Genomic DNA, 21,202 nt, shown 5'->3' on the forward strand with positions numbered 1-21,202 from the left:
CTAGTGTGTGTGTGTATATATATATATATATATATATATATATATATATATATATATATATATACTCTTTAGAAATATCATAACTTTCACATATATTTTTCTATTAATTAGTTCGTTAAGCCACATATAGATAATTACAATGGAATTAAAACATTTCTCTGAAAAAGCACAATATATGAATTTGTTAGTACACAATTTCAACAATGCAATCAATCATAACCGTTCTTGAATTTTGCTTAGGACCCAATCAATAGTTTACATTTTTTTTTTTTTTAAAACAACAAGTGATAGCTATGACATCTCAAACTATATTGACCTAATAGAATCAATGAAAAATGTATAAGTATACAAGATAAGTTGCTAATTATAAAAAACTTAAAAACTCTTTAACTAGTGACAATCTTTATCAAAGTATCGAAATTATTTGCAGAGGTGCCATTTCGTTCAACAGCTTTCAATGCAGATTCCTTGAGTTTCAGTATTTTCTCACGCATTATCTTCCCTTCTTCAGTTGACATTATCAAATTCAAAGCTTTCATAGTTGATTCTTTAGTCAAAACTCCATTGTCAACACCCACACCAATCCCCCAAATGCTTTCTAACATTCTTGCATTCAACCTTTGATCTCCAAAAAATGGTCTACTAACCATTGGTACACCACCAACAATGCAATCCAACACTGAGTTCCAACCAGAATGTGTCAAACACATACCAACAGCTGAGTGTTTAAGGATTTCCATTTGAGGAGCCCATGCAACAAATTTTCCTTTTGTTTTCGTTCTTTCCGTAAATCCATTTGGCAATGTTTCCTCTGGATTACCCTTAAACACCCAAATAAATGGACATCCACATTCTTCTAAACACTCAGCCAATGCATTGAGCTCATGAGGTGGTGGTACTATCCGACTTCCGAAGCTAATATACACAACTGAGAATTTCTCACATTGGTTCAACCATGCTAAACATCCATGTTCATCAGAAACCATACGTTGCGGTGTTGTCAAGATGAATGGACCAACATTTAGTAGCAATTTGAACTGGGAATTTAACTCATTCTCAATAAGAGGGTGTACCGTAGAAAATGAGTTTATGGCAACTGCAGTTGCTCGTGGTAACTCTAGTCCCATTTTGTGTAACATTGTTGAAAATGGTCCATCTATATCACCTATCACTCCTTCAGGAAAATCAGAAACATGAAGCTCAGGAAAACCAGGAAGGAAATCAACAGTTTTGGTATCATCGACTGTAAGACAAGAAAGAACAAATCAAATTCTTATAAATTGTAGATTAATGATCCTCTACTCTACTCAAATGATATTTAGCATACATTTGGCGAAAAAAGAACGTTCAATTTTATACATGGACATATTTGTACATTATATCCTCCGACACTTTGCACTCTTTAATTTTATTTTATTCTATTTAGGGTGTCTCATATGCATCTGCACCCATTTGTTGAAAATACATTTTAGTGTAGAATTCAATTTTTTTTTAAGATATAGTTACAAGATTCCACATTAGGGAAATAAATTAATTCATTCAAGTTTCATATGATGAAGTAATCACTACTAGAAAATTGAATTTAGTTTTTATAAATAACAATTTGTTCTTACATATTCATATAATGGTAAAAAGAGTATATGCACATTTAATATGTTGGGGTGCGGGTTCGAATAAGTAATTTTTCACTTGCTAACACTTAATGTTTGTGAAGTAAGTGTGATTTGATTAGATGTATCTATAAATAAATTTTATACAGGAATTAGTTCCATCAAAAACATACGAAACCTATAATTTTTTATTTGAAATTTTTTCTTTATGAAAAGCCCTAAAATCTTAAATGAGTAAATTAAAGAAGATTTGTTGATCAAATTAGAAATTTTTGTACCTTCCTTAGAGCCTATCTTTTCTCTGATAAGATCTGTGAAAACATGTGTAAGGAGAGAGTGAGGCCCTGCAGTCCAAAGAGGAACCCATTTGGCATGCATTTCCTTAGCTAGGTCCGCACCAAACCAATAAAATGCATCAGTAACTAAACAAGTAATGTTCTTCCCTGTCTCTGCCACAGCTTTAACCATAACACTCTTATAGTTATCTGGCATTGCCTTAATGAAGATGAAAATGGGTTCAAGTGGGTGTCCTGAAGGCACATAACCTTCTGGTAATCCATCATGAACATCATAATGCTTTATGTTAGGAAGAAACTCATCATAGTCTTTTGATCCAGAAAATAAAGCGGCATTTGTTCTGCTTGTGCACAAGAATGAAAATGTAACTTTATGAGCATCTACAGCAATCCTTCTAGCAAGGTTAAGGAGTGGACCTGCATGTGTTCCAAATGGGAATGCCAAAACGGCCACATGTAGTTTTTCAACATTAACTGATTCACCTTTATCTCTAGACATCCAGTTTTTCAAACGTGCAATTGAAAACATGTATAACTAAGATCAATCTTTGATGTTTTTGTGGCCAACACTGCTTATTTTTGGGTGGTCTTTATATGTTGCAAGAAAGAAACAAACTAGAAGAAAAGTTACACATATGTGGTTGGAAAATAATAGTAACAAATTATAAATGTTAATATAAGGAGGTGCAATGAGCGTGATGGTAGTTAGGTGTTTCATGAATAAATGTCAGTGGAAATTAAGGAAAGGTAAGTAACGTACATATATGGGATCTTGTTCTACCTCACTAACTTCTCAATGCTATATGGGAATGTAAATAACTTCTTGTAACTAATCTATACAAATTTGATTTTTTTTTGTTGAAGATACAACAATGATTTGTATGTTTGTTTTCCATACTAGTGGTTTGGGAACAAGCAATACTATTTTTTCTCCGAATATGCATAGTTGCGCGTTTAACGATAATAGTCTAAAGATAGCTTAGCCATATTCACCATACAATAATATAGTAGTAGTAAATACCTAAATAGTACCTTAAAGTTATCTCGTTCTCAAGTATTTTTTTTTTCTTTTCTTTTCAAGTTATAACTTATAAGGTTTCATGAGATTTTGTAATTTAAAGTAACCACACTAACTTACACTAGTTTTAATATTATCACTTGGGGAGCCATGGAATAAACAACCACTTTCCCATTTGTTATCGTCCTTTTCTAGAATCCGCTTAACTGAATATATGGTTCCCTAGACGAGCCAATTCTTGTAACATAACAACTATGTCACCTACACCCCACAAGAAGTTCAGGGGATCAATTAGGTCTAGCATATGTTGGTAATCAAAGCCAACCAATTGTTGTTTCAGTAGGACCTTAACAGGATTGGTCAATACCTATACAACATGTACCTTTTACTTCTTATAATAGAGACACACACACTAAAGAAATTGCCCCTAAAAAAATTACTCCTAGCTCCGCCATTGATACATACCTGTAAAAAATTGTGCCTCACTGATATTGTTAGGGCAAGTCCGTTCCTAGGTAACACTATGCAGCCCAACAAAATGTCTTACACGGGGAGACAAACCTTCTTCCATTTAAATTATTTTATCATTTCAGTAATATTATAAAAATGATAAAATAATTTAAATGAATCGTAAAAATGGAAGAAGAAATACAACGTAAAAAGGTTATCCCATTTATATATTTTTATAGATGTACAGATAAACAAAGATATTTCAACAAAGAAATTACAATTTGGATCCTCTCTCCAACTATTATCTCAATTTTCTACCCACTTAAATTTCAACTTTTAGATTAATCAAACATTAGAGATATTAAAAGCAAAACATAGAAGAATGTAGGTGATTTATTACCCATGTTTTTTAATTAATCACAGTTAAAAATCACTTGTTAGGAATGCATATAACAGCCCCTCAAAAAAAAAAATGCATATAACAACAACCCTAGTGCGATCTCCTATCACCCCTCCTCCCCTTCTCTTGTCAAATTTCTAAATTTTGGCGAATGTACTTTTTATATGAGTACTGTTATTTGAACAACCATATGAGACAACTTTTGTGACAACTTATTTTCTCTCTATTTTAATTGGTCAAAAACAATGGAAAGAGAAAAAGAAAGATGGAGAATAAGAGGATAATGTGAGTATGAGAGAGAAAGTTGTCAAAAAGTTGTGAGAAAGTGGTTGTACAAATATCATTTCTCTTTTTATATTGTTCGAAACATATTTGAAAAAGAAAACATTAAAATACTTCAAAATTTAATGATAATTATAAAATTTGATTTTACAGAGACATAAAACAATGTGTTGGACACTTTTGTATGAATCAAACATTTGTTAATGATGCGACGGTGCTAATTAGCCATTTTTTTTGTTGCTATTTAGTTTTTAAAAACTTGAAAATTAAAAAAAAATTTGCTAAACTATTTTTTAAAATTACAGTTTTGGAAACAGTTTTGAATTATTTAGTTTTGGGGACTAAAACTAAAACATGTAAAAGGATTACTATTGTGAGAGGTGGCATTTAGCATGAGAAGGGTTAATCATTTCCCACCATAGGAAAAGTGACTTTTGCACCATTGATTTAATAATAAAATAATTGAATGGTTGAGATGTATTACTTGCTATCCTTTGGAAACATTTTGTTTTTGCGACATCACAAAAATGTAGACCCCACATGTAAATAGAATATTGTTTATTTGTTTGGGCTGATTTTTTAATTGAATGGGCCTTGAGTTTATGGGTTATGTGAACACGAAAATAAGCCCCTTATAGCGAATAGCTTACAAACTCATATGACTAAAAAAGTTTCATTTGGTAAATATTATTTCATCACGAATGTTTAATATCGATAAAAAATTGTAAAAAAAATTAAAACTCTTGCTTTAGAAAACAACAATCAGAAGATCATATTGTTGTACAATTTATACACGGAACAACAGTCAATCGCTAATTAATTAATTAAATTGATTTTCTTATGTATCTTCAAAATAACAATAAGAGAATTTATGACACAATAATTTGACGCATAAGTCGCGCTTTGACGTGTAATCCGTACGGACTACGGTCTGTTGCTAGTTTTTTTATTATACATTTAATCCAAAAATCATTAAGAAAAACTAAATAAAACAAAACGAAAAAAATCAAAAAGAAAAACCAAAAAAATATTAAAAATGGTTGTTCCCTAAAGCCTATGTAAAAACTAAAACACTAAAAAAAAATGGCTTGTTCGCCAAAACGAAAATAAAACAACAAATTTTTTGACATTTGCATTATTAAATATCAACAAGGGATATGCTTATCAATACTTTTAGTCTAAGATGCAAAAAAGAAAAAAATCTGTCAAGAACTGAGATACATAACGTGGTGGTGTACAAAGTAATGTTTTCTAAAAGGGGAGGTGTGATTCAAATTTTAAGGGAAAGTGTGATTGGAAGTGTGATTCAAATTTTAATATAATATAGCATTCAATTATGTTTGTTCAAACAAAAAATCCAAACAAAACATGTAGCAACTTATTACATTGCCATGTGTAGGTAAAAAGTGACCTTTCCCATGGTGGGAAAGGAAAAGGATTCACCTTTCCTATGTTATCCCTCACCATTATGAGAAGATGACTTGTATATTTCAAAAACTGAAAACAAAAACTATTTCAAACATGCTCTAAATAACCATTTTTTAAATTGGGTATTTGGGAACCAAAACTTAATTTTTTTTTCTTCTGGAAAATAAGGACACCAAACTTTTTTTAAGAAGTTAAAATGGAATTTCATTACTCACAAAACCTGACAATTCAAGCACAATGAGTGCCCTGAAAATAGAAAAATCAAAACAATTACATCAACGGTCTAATAAAAGGAACAAAACCAAAAAGAAGCTCATTACAAAAAGATCTCCAGACAATTAAGAGGATTTAAACACCACAAGTGATAGTTAAAAGCAGTGTTGCAGTTTGCTTTCATCCACCAGAAAGTTTGAAGTTTAATTTTGTCAAGCAATTGTTGCAACGATGACTCTTGTTGACAAAAAACCCGAGTATTTCTTTCTTTCCTGATTTCCCACACACAAGAAAGCCAAATGAGATTAAAAACAATGCGGACACTTTTAGAAAAGCCGCCTAGACTTTCAAATTGGTAAAAATGATTTGCTACTTGCGTTGGTTGAACCATTATGAAGCCAAGTCAATGCAAAATGGCATCCCATATTTTCCCAAATAGTCACAAGACAAGAATAAGTGATCAAGGTATTCCATCGAACCGCACCCACCCACACAAGGTTGAGCATTATATTGAAAAATGTGTCTCCTTGATAAGTTGTCCTTGAAAGGGACCTCCTTGTTGGTAACCGATTCCGAAACATACGCCAAGCAAACAAGCTGACCTTGAGAGGGACCTCCTTGTTCCAAATTGATTCAGGATGATCCGCCTCCACGACATTGAGCGTCAAAATCAAGTAATGATAGGCACTTGTAACATTGTAAGATTGGGAAGCATGTAAATGACAAAGTCACCTGTCAGAAATACTAGACTGCAGAATAATATTAGTTAGCAAATCACTGCACTCACGCGCCTGCTCCTCCTCCCATGCTAATAACCTACGCTTCCATCGCCAAACATCTCCCCCTTCCCCCCATCCAAGAACATACATTTCAACCACCGTTGCCATTTTATTAATGGATAAATCAAAAAGGCGGCTAAAGTATTTTTCAGTACCACACCGTCAATCCAAGGATCCCACCAAAAAAGAGTATTAGTTGCTGAATATTTTGGATTTACTTTAATTAATTATTAAAATATAAATGAAATATATAATATTAAATATTTAATGTTATTGTACTTGGTATTTATATTGGGCTTATTGTGAACGGACCGTGATGGGTTGGACCGTTCTTATTAGTCAGCCCATTTGAGAGGTCCCTGCCTCCATTGATGAGTATATAAGCTAATTATCCCATTAGGTTAGCTACACTGGAAACTGAAAGTACGCTCAATCAGTAAGGCGGTAGAAGAACTCTCAAAACCTAATTCTCTCATGTCACTGTCAAGTCTCCATGGATTCTTCTTCAACCATTCAAGGTGCACACTTTTGAAGTCAATTAATACTGTTAATTACATGCTATATTTCATATCTGTAAATTTGGTTATCTAATAAAACACTTAATTAGTACCATCAAGAACAACTCTACCTATGTTGTCATCAATCCACCTACCCGATGAAGCCCATATACTCCAAAACGGTGACGTACCCGTATCAGATACGTATCGAATACCGATACGCCACGGATGCTCGCGGATAGGCACCCACCAAGTATCATAATTAATTATTTAAATTTTTTAAAAATATTTTAACGGATAATTATACGATACTCCACAGATACTTATAAGATACTTCACAGATACGTATCCTAGAAAAAGATGAAGGGTAAAATAGTGAGACAATGTTGTAAACATTCAATAGAGATGTATATGATTCAATTTCAGATATGCATCACTATAATTGTTTCTCGATGAACTACTTAAAATTATACTTCTCGTGGATGAAGGTAACAAGAGAGAGGTGATTCAGTTAATCAATATTAGATAAAATTTAATCAATGTCCATTTTCTTCAAGTATTTTACATAAATATAAGTTTTAGTATAAATTTTTTGTTAACGTATCTTAGCCGTATCGTATCTAAATTTTGAAAAATTCGCGTATCCACGTACCCGTATCGTATCGTATCGTATCCGTATTCGTATTCGGGCTTCATAGCACCTACCTATTCCAACACCACTCCCTCGCCTAATATTGATCAAATTATTCCACCAAACCGAATTAAACCTCCCTCCTTCCGCTATACTACCTCCCACCTCTCCATACCTCGCCAGTAGAACTTTATACCACAAACTCCTATTCTCCACTATTATCCTCCCGCACCATTTACCAAGCAAAACAAAATTAAATTTCCTTAACCTCCAAACTCCCAAACCACCATTCTCTCTTTTAGAACATATAGTGTAAGGACACCAAACTTATTATATCTAAGCTTTATTTCCCTTCATTCCCTCTACATTGTTTCAAAATATTGAATCGATTAACAAAGCTTTATGAAAACTAAATCACTATCTTTGCTTCCTTATTTTTCCTCGACCACCAACCATGTCATGTACTGCTACTCTTCACTACAATGCACAAGAATTGGTCTTCACTCATCACCCACATTGGAGTACATCGAGAAAGAGATCATTTCTGGGCCCACGTCAAACTACCAAGTCCATGATTCCCTGGTTTTCTCTCCACTCCCAACGGTACAATCTGATCTGATATAGTAATAAAAAAAGAATGCAATTATTACTGTGAGGTGGGGTCTGTTTTCTTTCCTTGTGCGATAACTTAGGCGGGAATTAAGGTTTATTCAGGGGATCAAGACAATTCTCTGCTTTACGCTATTGACATTAATCCCTTATTCAGCTGTTAGACATTAAATTATGAATTATTAGTTCTTAATTTTCAACGTTTGGTTTGGAGTGTGGTGTGGTGCTCTCAAATTGAAATTGTTAAATTAAATTTATATATCATGCTTAACTTTTAACTGAACGTCAATGTCAAGATTGATAAATTAAATATTTTCGATGATTATCCCGATTCTAATATCGTATAAGATATCTCCTTTATGTTAGTTTTTAAGTGGTGCTTGCCACTTTATTATCTAAAAATAAACAAATTATGCCATACCCCACCCTAGTTGGTGTCATATTATGGGGGATAATTATAGTTTCTACGTTTTTACCTTGTGGTCATCACTCATAATCATGTGATCCTATGCGGTGATTAAGATATTTTTATCCTTTAAACAAGTTATTATGAGCTCGATCTCTAATTTTGTGTATGAATAAAATACGATTGGAATAAAAGAACTCAATTCACATATGTCTTACATTTTCTCTGACAAACATTAATCACTCGTAACTGCGATGAAATTTCATATCAATAACATGATTACAAAAAAAAGTGCAAATGTATGTATGAATCAACTTTATTTTGTAAATGTACCTGTGATTTTGATTTTAAACACACACACGACACACATGATAAATGTAATTTATTTGAATGACTCTGGATGTTCCAAAAAGTTTGCATGAAGAACAAATGCTTAAATTTTGATATGTGTTGGATTTCGGGGGTTCTATTAATTTGGAGATCCCTTGCTAATCTTATATGACATTCCATTTATCATCTTCTAGAATGGGGATACTTTGGATTGGTGAAGTTCTTGAAAAAAATTCGTTTAATCGTGGTACTATTAGGTTGAAATGCTTTCACCATATTTCTCTGTCATTTGTATTGTAAGAGTCTTTTGTAATTATATCTTTTATTGATAACTGTAAGACAGTTCGTCCTAATTGAGGTGGTCCAAATTTTTTTAAGGCAGTTCGTTAAGGTGGCCCGCTTTTACCATTTTCATTACGATGACCTGCTTCCATTAAGATTGTAATGCAATTTGTCCTAGTCGAGTTGGTCCAAAAAAAATTCACCTAGCTTTTGTTGATGATTTCATCCTCTTTGCATAAGCTTCCATTGACTAGGTGCACAAAAAGAAATTTAAAATCTTGCTTATCTAAAATACTTAAATCACGGCCGGTATTAAGTTTGATAAGAAATGATAAAATTCACGGACATTATCCAATCATAGAGAGAGTTTAAAAAGTAGCTTATCCCATGTGCTAAAAGAATGTGAATCTCAACATCATTTGGCCTACAAAAGTGGACATTTATTAATACCAACCAATAAAAATTTAAACAGAAAAAACAACCGATAACTGTTTAAATTAAATAATCATAACAAAAAAAAGTTAAAATATGCATGATAATCGAACATGGATGCCACTAAGCCCAACCAAAAACAGTTGACAATGCAGGCTTTCACTCATTTCAAACTCTTCCAACATTTTTGCTATTTATAGAGTCCCTACACACATCATTTTGTACAAGTAACAAAAAGCAATAGCAATAAAAAAACATAGAAGAACATCCTCAAAATGAGCTTTAGGTGTTTCAGTTTCGCCTTGTTTCTGTTACTTCTCACATTCATTTCCCATGTGAGTGCCAGTTATATCCCAAACAAAAAAAGTTTCAAATCCAGAAGCTTCAAAAACCAATTTCTGATCCCCCAGAACATTGCTCGAGCCGCGGTGGGGTTACGACCATTAGTGTGGGATGATAAACTAACACATTACGCGCAATGGTACGCGAACCAAAGGCGTAACGACTGTGCCTTGGAGCATTCTAATGGTCCATATGGTGAGAACATTTTCTGGGGTAGTGGTGTTGGATGGAATCCAGCACAGGCAGTAAGTGCTTGGGTTGATGAGAAACAGTTTTACAATTATTGGCACAACTCTTGTGTTGATGGAGAAATGTGTGGACATTATACACAGGTTGTTTGGGGTAGCACTACAAAAGTTGGATGTGCTAGTGTTGTGTGTTCTGATGATAAAGGTACTTTCATGACATGTAACTATGATCCTCCTGGGAATTACTATGGAGAGAGACCTTATTGAATGGAAATGCCTAATTAAGAGGGGATTGAAGAAAGCATTAGCAACAAGACAGACACAGCTCAATAATGTGACTATAGGTTATTAGCCACACCCTCTTTGTCTGTTTGGCATGTGGTCTTATTGATTGGATACTGTCTGTTGTATTAAATTGTTTAACTCCTCTGTATCTGTCTTTATTGTTTGCTTAATGTATTACTTCATCTATTGTTTGGCTTTTTATATTTTTTTAGTTCCACACCATAACTGCATTTTGAAGGTGTTTATGGTATGTTTTTCTAAGGATTTGTTTAATGGTAAAAAAGACCCGTCTTTAAGGTTCCGAATTCAAGCCTTGTTAAGTGTTTTACATGTGATTCTTAACTTAACTAGAAGTGAGTTTTCAAATCCATAACTTTCCTTAAATTTGTGATAACCATAAAGAGTGTATTTATTTTTTTAAATAATAAATTTAAGTTGAAGAGATTACTATGTGTTATTAAAATACACATGACCTTAAAACTCAAAAAACACTTGCAAACCGAAGCGTCTTTAGGATTTATAGTCGTGTTCAATATAAAAGGCTCAATTATTGCCCAATAAATCTATTGTTCAAGTCATCTAGCTAATAATTTATGTAAGTGTTAAATATATCTACTCGATTATCATTCTCCATATATTAATCAAAGCCACAGAAAGGAGAGGATTTTTTTTTTGTTTTTTATTGATAAGCAGAGGAATTGGAACAACCTGACTATTACAAAAAAGATATAAAATTGTTAAATGAGAAAATGTGAAAATGAAGGGGATATTATTATGGATGGTCAGGCACAACAATGTCAATGGGGAAGTGATAAATGGGCACATGAGAGGAAATAAAGGTATGCGACCGTTGGCTTATGAACACTTGATCAATGATCTTGGAAGAATTTTGACTTGGTTTTTGAACAAATTTTGGAACATTTTTTATTTCGGAACTTTGCGATGATGAATGTGTGAAAATAAGCAAAGTGAGATGATACCCACTTATTCTCTATCGCTTTTGGCACCCTTAAGAGAGAGAGAAAATAAGTTAGTTAATTAAGTGGTAAAACTTAAAAGAGATAATATAGATGGATTTGTTTAAACACATCCACTACTCACGGAATCCACTATTTTTTATGTAAAAGTATTTTAACAACAAGTGACGAACCAATAACTTTTGTATATTGAGCGCAAAATTTATTTATATATAATTTTTAGAATTTGGAATGTTTAAATTTGCATATTTGGAGTATGATTTAGTGTCTCAATAGTGAAAGCAGGCGGTTCAACGGAAGAATAGACTGATATCATTTTAAAATTTGAGTTGAACCTAACTCCACCTTATAAAACAAATTTGTAAGGCGATGAAGACCCATACTTATAAACATATTGTTATACCATATTCATCAAATGGAAGACTCTGACAAATAATTTTAAAATATTAATTAAAAACATATCATTGTATTTTGATATAGGAATACATGTAATGTATACTCCGTATATATAATGATTTTGTGGTAGTTTGTTAATAACAAAAGGGCCAAAGGTGGTGCTAAATTTATGCATGAAGCATGTATTAGCAAGTTAAATGAGAAATGAAGTGAGGGTCATGGCCAACATAGTTGCAAATCGTAGGTCCGTCAGTGTTAACAACATACATCTTAGGTTCAACTCAAATGAAATGAGAGCTATAGATGAGCCTTGATTTCTTTATCAAGTTAAACCATACACTCTTTGTGACCTTAACTTATTATTAACTATACTAAAATAAAATTTAAACAAATTCAAATCCAACTACTTTTTTTTTTTTTAAGACAAAATAGAAATTAAATTAAACTAGAAAAGGAAGTACAAGACTGGGGGGGCATTGATCTTGACCAGTAAACCACATAAACAAAACCCCAAAGAGTGATACAACAAATCAGTACAAAGTGGTATTAAACAAACAACAACTCTAAACGATCACTGCCACAGACAATCTATCGAACCCACGTATGAGCGTGAAATCGAATTGCAAAAAGAAACGTAGAGTGAGTATTCAAAGCTTCTAAATTGGCTTATGAATCGTCTACCAACACAGAAACGACCCGAGTTCCAGCAGCTCCCATCAAAAATCAGCAAGCAATAAACGCCCTTTCGGGCCAAACCAACCATTTACGAACCGAAACAGAGCACAGAGTCACAAAGGTCTTGAAAATTCAATCGTAGTTCAGATCGAGGGACGAACAAACGACATGAATGTAAAGCAGTCCATTGACGACACATAAAGCAACCGTAGTAGATAAAGTCCTGAAGGTACGACATCAATAACTATCGTCAACACGGAGCGTCTACGCACCTAGCCCTTTCGAGCAACATCAGGCGAAACAAGTCTCGTTGAATCCAGATCGAGTGATGGTATCCAACCAAACATCGCACAAATGAATAGAACCAGATAACCAAATCTTAAATCCGAACAAACCATATTCAAAAATTCAACCAAACCAGAGAGTCGGAACAAAACCACCGCCAATCTTCATCTTCTCGGAACAAAAAAAAAAACCAAAGAGACGAAAATAAAGACAACAAACCGTCGGATAACCAAAAGAGAAGACATCTGCCAGCGAAACCGCAGCAACACAAAGTCATCACAAACAGGACCCAAGACGACGGCGGCGCAGAGGTCACCGGAGACTCAGTAGCTCCGATTAGGAGAAACAACGACCCACATATTTGAGAACAGATCGAGGGGTTGTCGCAGATCCAAAAAGCATCACCGACGAGAGCACAGACGGCGCCGGCTACCCAACAGAACAAGGAGCGAGGGTGGTGAAGCGGCGAGGAGCGCGTTCACCACTTGCGTCAGGCTACATGATGGAAAATGTGTTTGGATTGCAGGAGGAGAGGTGAGTGGTTATGGAGGTTGTTGGCGGCGGCTAGGGTAGCAGGAGAGAGAACATAGCGATTTCACCTATCTGTCCCAAACCCAACTACTTGAAGAGAACAACAATGCAAGTAAGGTTGTATCGCGTGTTTCCTATATGCTTCCTTCAAAGATAAAATCAAACAAACATCTTTCTTATTGTCATCTACTTTTTCCAATTTCCTGCAAACAATAAAAATTGGATTGATCACTTACAAGTTACAACAAACAAAAGTACATCAAGAGTAGTTAGGTTGGACATCCTATGCTTCTCTTTACAAAGAAGAATGCACCAATAAAAGGGGGCCGTGAGAATTTCAAAACTCATTCTTAATTTCTCTTTATAAAACCACCATAAGTTTCAACATTTAACATATCATCTCAACCTCTCTAACAACTCATTACCATAACTCACCTCCTTTACTAAAATCATTCATAAGCACACATGGTTTCATTTCCTTCGCCCAAAATCCAATGAATTTTACCATATGAGCATAACGGACACCACTTGTGTAACATTGGCTAATTAGGGTGTGCCATGTGGCACACCTTTTTTTTTTAAAAAAAAAAAAAACAAAAATCAAATAAGCTAGAATGGAACAGCACGTGAGGGAGAGAAAAGAAAGAACAGAAGGGGCGACAACCCTTTTCTTCTTCTTCTTCCGTCCATTTCCAAACAAAACCCAGCCACCATCATCAACTTGCCGACCACCGTCGGCCGCCGCTGGTCTGTGTTTGAGCAGTTTTACTGTCGTGCAGCATGTGCTGTTTTTTCAGGACTGTTTTTACATATTTGTTTTCGTGTTTTTACCTGTTTATTAACAACAAGTTTATGCGTTTCTGATTTTTTTTGACAGCACGTTTATGCATTTTTTGTCATTGACAGCAGCTTGTTGAGTTTCTATAGGTTTTTTCACTATAACAATCCAACAATCAATCTCAAATTCAAATAATGTTAAGGTAATTTCTGAGATTTTTTCACAACATATGTTATCAGTTTCTTTCAAAAAATCGCAAATCAACCTACTAATTAAGATATAACTGAAAGAATCCTAAAATTCATTCCAAATCAAGTTCATCAAATTTGAAAAAGAAAGATTGTGAAGGAAAAAGGAAGAATTGACGGCGGCCTATGGCATAACCGTGGTCGACGGTGGAGAGGAAGACAACGGCAGAGGCAAAGAAAAGTTGATGGTGGGTGGTGGGTTCAGAAGTGAGGTCGCTGGGAGAAGGAGAAGAGGAAAGCTATGTTCTTTCTTTTCTCTCTCTCACGCACGTGTTGTTTCATATCAGCTTTATTTGATTTTTTTTTTAAAACAAGGTGTGCCACGTGGCACATTCTAATTGGCTAATGTTATATATCATTAAAATGTCAATGTTACACAAGTGCTGTCCGAGCATAACATGTTAACGTTGAAATCGTAATTTCGGCCGAAAGAATGATAACTATTCATAATTCTTGTTTTTGTTAGGGCTAAGGATCCCTTTGGTTTTGACTGTATGGTTTCATTTGATTTTCATGTTGCCACCTGCACTTACACTTTAATCTACATATTGAAGCTCCAATATGTCCTTAATAAATCATTGATAAATAACTAATTATAATATTCATCAATAATTTAATAAGGAGCCGGAGGAGATTAAGGAGGGTATATTAAATTGAGATTTCAATGAATTTTAAAAGACTTTTTTATTATAGAAAAGTCTTGTGGCATTCAATCAAAAATTTTATAAAATATAAATAAATCTTGTGGTATTCAATTAAAACAATCGTGATTTTTTTTTCAATGCAATGAAATCCGTTGGTATTCAATTAGGATTTCTCACAACTTATAAAATGTCTTTCGGTATTAAAAAATTGATAGATTTTGATGGATTTTTTTATGGAATGGATTTTGTGAGACTTTTTGATTAAAAATGTGAACAAAATGCTCATTCAAATCTCAGACAAATTTGTGAGACTCACAATTTTCTTTTCCTTGCTGTCCAACGAGATTCATTTTTCCAACTAGTTCCAGATATTGTGAATTCATTTACCTTACATGTCTTGCTTTTATCGATCTATGCCATCATACTTCTTCTTTCTCTCTGATAACCACTATGCCTGTTTTTGCATTACTTGTAAATTGTCATCAGAGGTTATATATCTTGGTTGTGTGATAGAAGAACCAATGTGAAGCTTTTATGTCTTGGAGATGATTTTAAAATCTTGTTATTTGTGCATACTACGTCCATTTATAAAGAGATATGCAAGGAAAATGAATGATGGAATATTGCATAGGGTTTAGTATAAAAAGTCATCTAATTTATTTTATATTTTTCATCTTTTGACGTTAATTTATTGCAGTTTCAAAGTGCACATAAAATATTTTATAAAATCATGGTGTAATATTTTATAAAATCTTTGAATATCATGGTGTAAGTCTCACTTGTATCTGCCCACTTTATGCTGTTTATAAGCCAAATTCGACAATATTGTTTTTTAAATATTTTTTGAGCAGCAAACAATTTTTTTTTTTGAGAGAACAACAAACAATTTTATTAAGGCTTAAATGCCATTTTGGTCCTTTAAGTATTTATTTGGTATCGCTTTGGTCCCTTAACTAAAAAAAAGATTGTTTGAGTACTTTAATTTAATTTTCGTTACATTTTTTGGTCCATTCCGTTAGGTTTAATAAAAAATGTTAAGTGTGATACACGTGTCGTTTTGGCATTGGCTCTGGAAACATTAAGGGACCAAAGTGATACCAAATAAATACTTACGGGACCAAAAGAGCATTTAAGTTTTTTTTTTTTTATCATCTTCTTCATCTTCATCAAAATCTTCATCGTATTCATCAATTAAATCAAAAAAAAAAAAAAAACAGAAAATAATCGAAAAAACTAAAAAAAATTAATATCAAATATATCCTTCAATCTTTCCTCTTCTGGGTTGAATCTCAAACTTAAAACCTCATGCTTTAAATAATCCTTTGTTGAATCTCAAACTCAAATCTTCTCCTGTTTACAACCAAGAAGAAAAACAGACTTTATTCACATAAAAATTATTCAAGCATCTTCATAATTGTTTTTCAACGTGTTCATAATTATAATAAATTTTTAACATTTCTTTAAATCATTCCTTCTCAATTGATTCACTTCAACCCAAATTCATAACCCCTCTTTTATTCAACCATGCCCAAATTCATCTTGATAAACATGACATTGATTCATTTTCGAGTTCAATAACTCATCATCAACAGTCATCGTCGCCGTTTTTGGAAGGATCTAATATCCATTGTCGTTTTTCTAGATTTAAGGTTTTGGTGAGAGAGAAAAATGGAAATGGTTTTAGGAAACTATGAAGAATAAGATTGAAGAAATTGTGGAGTTTGATTATTGCGCTAATCACCATGCTCGTCCAATTATTCATGATTCGTTGTTCATTCCTTCACACACATCAAATTATTTAATTTCCTTTCAACAATTTAATTTAGCATCTTTTTCTGGGAATTAAAGTTAATATATGAGATTAGAGATTGAATGATTTTGGGTTCTAAATTGGTAAAGATTGAAAAAGATTTTTTTTCTGGATTGGTGTGTTGTTGATGATGAAGATCATGAAGAAGAGGAATAGTACAAACCCTAACGTTTTTTTGATTTTTTTTAACAGAAGAGACCAAAACAGGTAACGGAGATAAAGATAAAGTACTCAAACAATCTTTTTTTTAGTTAAGGAACCAAAACGATACCAAATAAATACTTAAGGGACCAAAAGAACATTTAAGTCTTTTATTAATAAAAGAAAGTGGTGTACAAATTATACACTTGTTTAAAAAAACAATACAACTTTCCAAAGTGAGAGCTAAAACTTCCCAAACAATGTGAACAAGAAATACAAGACGAGAACGAATCTGTTGAAAAACAAAACCAAAGCCCCAACGAAATTGCTCCCACACTAACCAACCCGGTGCTGACTAAGGCCATGTATGTCTGTGCATTCCAAACTCCCTACACATAGAATGCAGGAGCATATAGCCTCGACTATCTATCCTCGAAGAGAAATGATATCCGAACGTATCAAACTAATAAAACGACCTGAGGGATGTTTAAACATCAGACCTGCAAAATCATGCAGCGGACCAAAAGCAAAACTGTTGTGAAGGCTCCCATGTAACCAGTCCAATAAAAAAGGACTAATAGCCTAAACAACAGCAAAAAGGACTCACACCCATTCAAAGCACGAAAAAAAAAAATATCATGACAAAGGTCCTAAATCCATTCATAAAAAAGGGAATTTTTCACGATAGTTCTTTAAATTCATCAAACACTTTCATAAGATCATGCACCTTATTCTAGAAAATGAAGTCATTCATTGTTTTCCTAAGAAGCCACAACGTTGTATTCTAAATCAACGAAACCACCTTCCTTAATTTTTCGTAAAGGTTAGCCCACTTAAGCATTCAAACAATGTAATTGGAAGATCCGAACGAAGTACGATAGTTAAACCCAACCATCAGATCACTATATATATACCAAATAATCAAACCAAATTCACATTGAAGAAACAGATGAATTGGTGTTTCCACCCTCTTACCATCCATAATAACTCAAGTAATATACATGTTTGTGAAATTCACATTCTCTGTTACCAGAATATACATAACTGGATACGCAAGTACATACATACAAATCAACACACAAATTGGCATATATACCCTCTCTTGTTTACTTTGACTTATTGTCCCAAACACTAATCAGATATCAAATGCAATTTAATAACTATTCACAAGTCACAACCATACACATTCGCTCAATTTATACCAACATACAATATACTCATATTGCTAGTTTAAAAGGACTAAATAACTGAATTCACACTACCATATATAACCAATATACATACTTATATGATTAATTAAATTAATATGGTCGTTCTCCAACATAATTACCAACAGGATCATAGTTACAAGTCATGAACACATCTCCATCATCACACACAACTCTTGCACAACCAATTCTTCTAGTACTTTTCCACACAATCTGAGTATAATGTCCACACATTTGACCAGATACACATGAATTAGTCACATATGTGTAATATTTCTCTTCATCAGCCCAAGCTTTTACAGCATCCGTTGGTGTCCAATCAGAGCCACTACCCCAATATATATTCTCTCCTAATTTGAAACCATCTTCAGGAAAAGAATGTTCCACTTTGCAATCTGGTTTTCTTTGACTAGCCCACCACCTTGCATATTGTTCAAGCTGGTAATCCCACATCAGTGGAAGTTCCCATTTTGAAGCTCTTACCAAGTTGTGTCTGAACAAAAATTCTAGTGACTCTTGCATGCAGTTCCAACAAAGCTGCTTTGATACCTTGTATATGCTCTCATTGTCTGGTTTCTTCTGTTGGCTTAAATATTGGTTATATATTTGAGTAGGAGAAGAAGAAGAAGAAGAAGGTTGAGGACTGGTTGAGAGAGTTTTTGTGGTGAATGTGACAAAAATGAAGAAGCAGAGGAGGAGCAAATGGGATTTCATGATTTCTAGTGCTTGTGTGTATAGAACACTGAATTTTAATATATGAATTTGGTTGGAACCTGATTATGTGTTGTAAAATGTTGAATCACATGCTTTAGTAGTTGTGAGGAACAATCCCCCGTGAATGTTAATTATTTATTTTGATCAAGTACTTTAGTGGCTACACTAACACATTATAAATGGATAAATAGTAAATTTAAGGTTCGAACCCCAATTCTATACATACCAATGTCGATAGAGCCACCAACCAAACTGCACTTACACAATACAATTTTAATATTTTAATACTGGTAGAGTGATACTACTAATACTAATACTAATACATCCAAATAATATGTACAATATTGTGGTTGTGGACTTGTGGTGAGGTTGAGCTTTAGCCAAACGCATGAGTGGGATGTGGGGATGAAAAATGTGCATGGCAACAACAGAGATTATACTTGTGTTGGATGATTGCATAATTGAAGGTTCTCCCGTGAATCATAACTCTGTTTTGCCCGTGAGTTTTCTTGTCTGCATTATATGACGAGTTCCCACCTTAGTATGTTCTAGAAAATGACAACGTGTCATGTACAAGGAAGTCAATGAAGACTAAAATCAATAGTTGGACCAAAATAATCGATCCTTACAATTTTAAAAAATAATTATGACACATCTTATGATTAAAAAAATAATTATTCGCAAACGATCTATTTAATTAAACAACAATGGTTAAAAAAATTATGACACATCTTTCCGACACACAACTTGCCCAAGATTAAAGTTTAGAAAATAAATAAGAGTTATTGGGTTGATATGAAAGGCTGCTTCCATGTGCCATAACGAATTTCAAATAGATTATTTGAGTATATGAAGATGTGATTCGCAAGAAGGACGTGAAAACTACTTGTCTTATGAGCATCTTTGTTTGTTTTTGCTTAGAGGTTGGAGTAAATCAGGTCGCTCTAGTCTATTTAGGCTTAGTTTCGTTTGTTTAGGTCTGATCTGTTTATTTAAAAAGTTAAATAACCAAGTTGTTTGGGCTCCATTGGCAAGGAGCTCCTTCCAAGGACGTACCCGGGGAATACCGGGTTCGATTCCCAGGAGGAACAACGTTTGGCCAGTGCGCATGCCTCTACGCATGAGCCGGATTAATCGTTCACCTTTAGTGGATCGGAAACCGGTGCGAAAGCCAAAAAAAAAAAGTTAAATTAATGCTTTTCAAAAAGCTTATTTAAGTAAATATGTCGAATCTATCTAATATAAAAACCTATGAAATCTAATAGGATTTAAGGTCTTACGGTTAAATATGTTTTTAGGAAAATGCTAACTAGTGTCCTAAGGGCACTACTTAAAAAATTAATATAGAAATTATACATTAGAAATTGATGAAAAATGTAATGTTTAACTTTATGAAAGTAAAAAAGTTATTGTTTTTAATAAAAAAAATTATTTTTGACATCTTTAACCATTGCCCTTAGAGCACTGATTAGCAAAACCCATATTTTTAAGATATTATAGTAATAAACATACCTTAGTGTGTATTATCTACAATAGTTTTGAAATATAACAAATACAATCAGCTAGTTCATATGTTATGAAAGCTATCTACTGAAAAATAGTTTTTCAAGTTAGATAGTACTATAATGAATGATAAAATTTTCATTTAAGAGATTTAACATAACTGCATATCGAGATCTAGATTCGAATCAAAATTTTTTGCTTAAGCCGAAAGAAATATCTCTTATTATATATCATCCAAGTACCTTTGTATGTGTATGGTTATTATTACTACCTCCGTTCCTTTTTAATTGTCACATTTTAACATTTTACACAAACCAAGACAATCAACAATTGATATTACTTTTGATGCAATAAGTTATACTTTTACTATAATGACCTTATTCATTTAATATCACATTTCATATATTTCTCTCTCCGCAATAAATAACTAAGGATAATATTGGTAAAACAATATTTAATGTTGCATTGAACTTTGAAAGTGACAGTTAAATAGGAACAAAATTTTTCTCCAAAAATGACACTTAAAAAGGAACGGAGGGAGTACTTTTTAAACAATAAGAGAACTAAAAACAAAACAAGAATGAAAAAAAAACTAATCTATGGAGAACACCATTCCCCACACATGCATATGACAAAGGCGGATTCGACAATTGAACCAAAGAGATTGAAGAATGTGTGCCATTTAACTTGGGAAAGCAAACTTCTTTCCCATCATGAGAAATTATATGCTTCAGCTATTGATATATTATTATTTTAAATGAATGGTTCAGATCTGTTGATGCCAACCTTCTTACAACTTTTTGGCAAACAAAAA

At 33.2% G+C, this 21,202-nt stretch overlaps 3 protein-coding genes across 3 annotated transcripts; 1 reads left to right on the forward strand and 2 right to left on the reverse strand.

Moving 5' to 3' along the window:
- Nucleotides 1-248: 248 nt before the first annotated feature.
- Nucleotides 249-2,527, reverse strand: LOC11443798 (flavonoid 3-O-glucosyltransferase). The gene is made up of 2 exons (XM_003610118.4): nucleotides 1,889-2,527; nucleotides 249-1,243 (listed from the first exon to the last, which is right to left on the reverse strand). Exons 1-2 carry the CDS (start codon nucleotides 2,433-2,435, stop codon nucleotides 387-389), a joined length of 1,404 nt encoding a protein of 467 aa, XP_003610166.3. The 5' UTR covers nucleotides 2,436-2,527; the 3' UTR covers nucleotides 249-386.
- Nucleotides 2,528-9,869: 7,342 nt separating this feature from the next.
- On the forward strand, nucleotides 9,870-10,783 carry LOC11441780 (pathogenesis-related protein PR-1-like). Its single transcript, XM_003610121.4, has one exon. The coding sequence runs from the start codon at nucleotides 9,939-9,941 to the stop codon at nucleotides 10,458-10,460; it is 522 nt and encodes a 173-aa protein (XP_003610169.1). The 5' UTR covers nucleotides 9,870-9,938; the 3' UTR covers nucleotides 10,461-10,783.
- A 7,161-nt stretch (nucleotides 10,784-17,944) lies between these two features.
- Nucleotides 17,945-19,173, reverse strand: LOC11421956 (pathogenesis-related protein PR-1-like). The gene has a single exon (XM_003610123.3). It carries the CDS (start codon nucleotides 18,883-18,885, stop codon nucleotides 18,265-18,267), a length of 621 nt encoding a protein of 206 aa, XP_003610171.1. The 5' UTR covers nucleotides 18,886-19,173; the 3' UTR covers nucleotides 17,945-18,264.
- Between the last annotated feature and the right edge of the window lie 2,029 nt (nucleotides 19,174-21,202).

The sequence above is a fragment of the Medicago truncatula genome, chromosome 4, assembly GCF_003473485.1.
Source record: "Medicago truncatula cultivar Jemalong A17 chromosome 4, MtrunA17r5.0-ANR, whole genome shotgun sequence".
In the NCBI taxonomy this organism is placed as follows: domain Eukaryota; kingdom Viridiplantae; phylum Streptophyta; class Magnoliopsida; order Fabales; family Fabaceae; genus Medicago; species Medicago truncatula.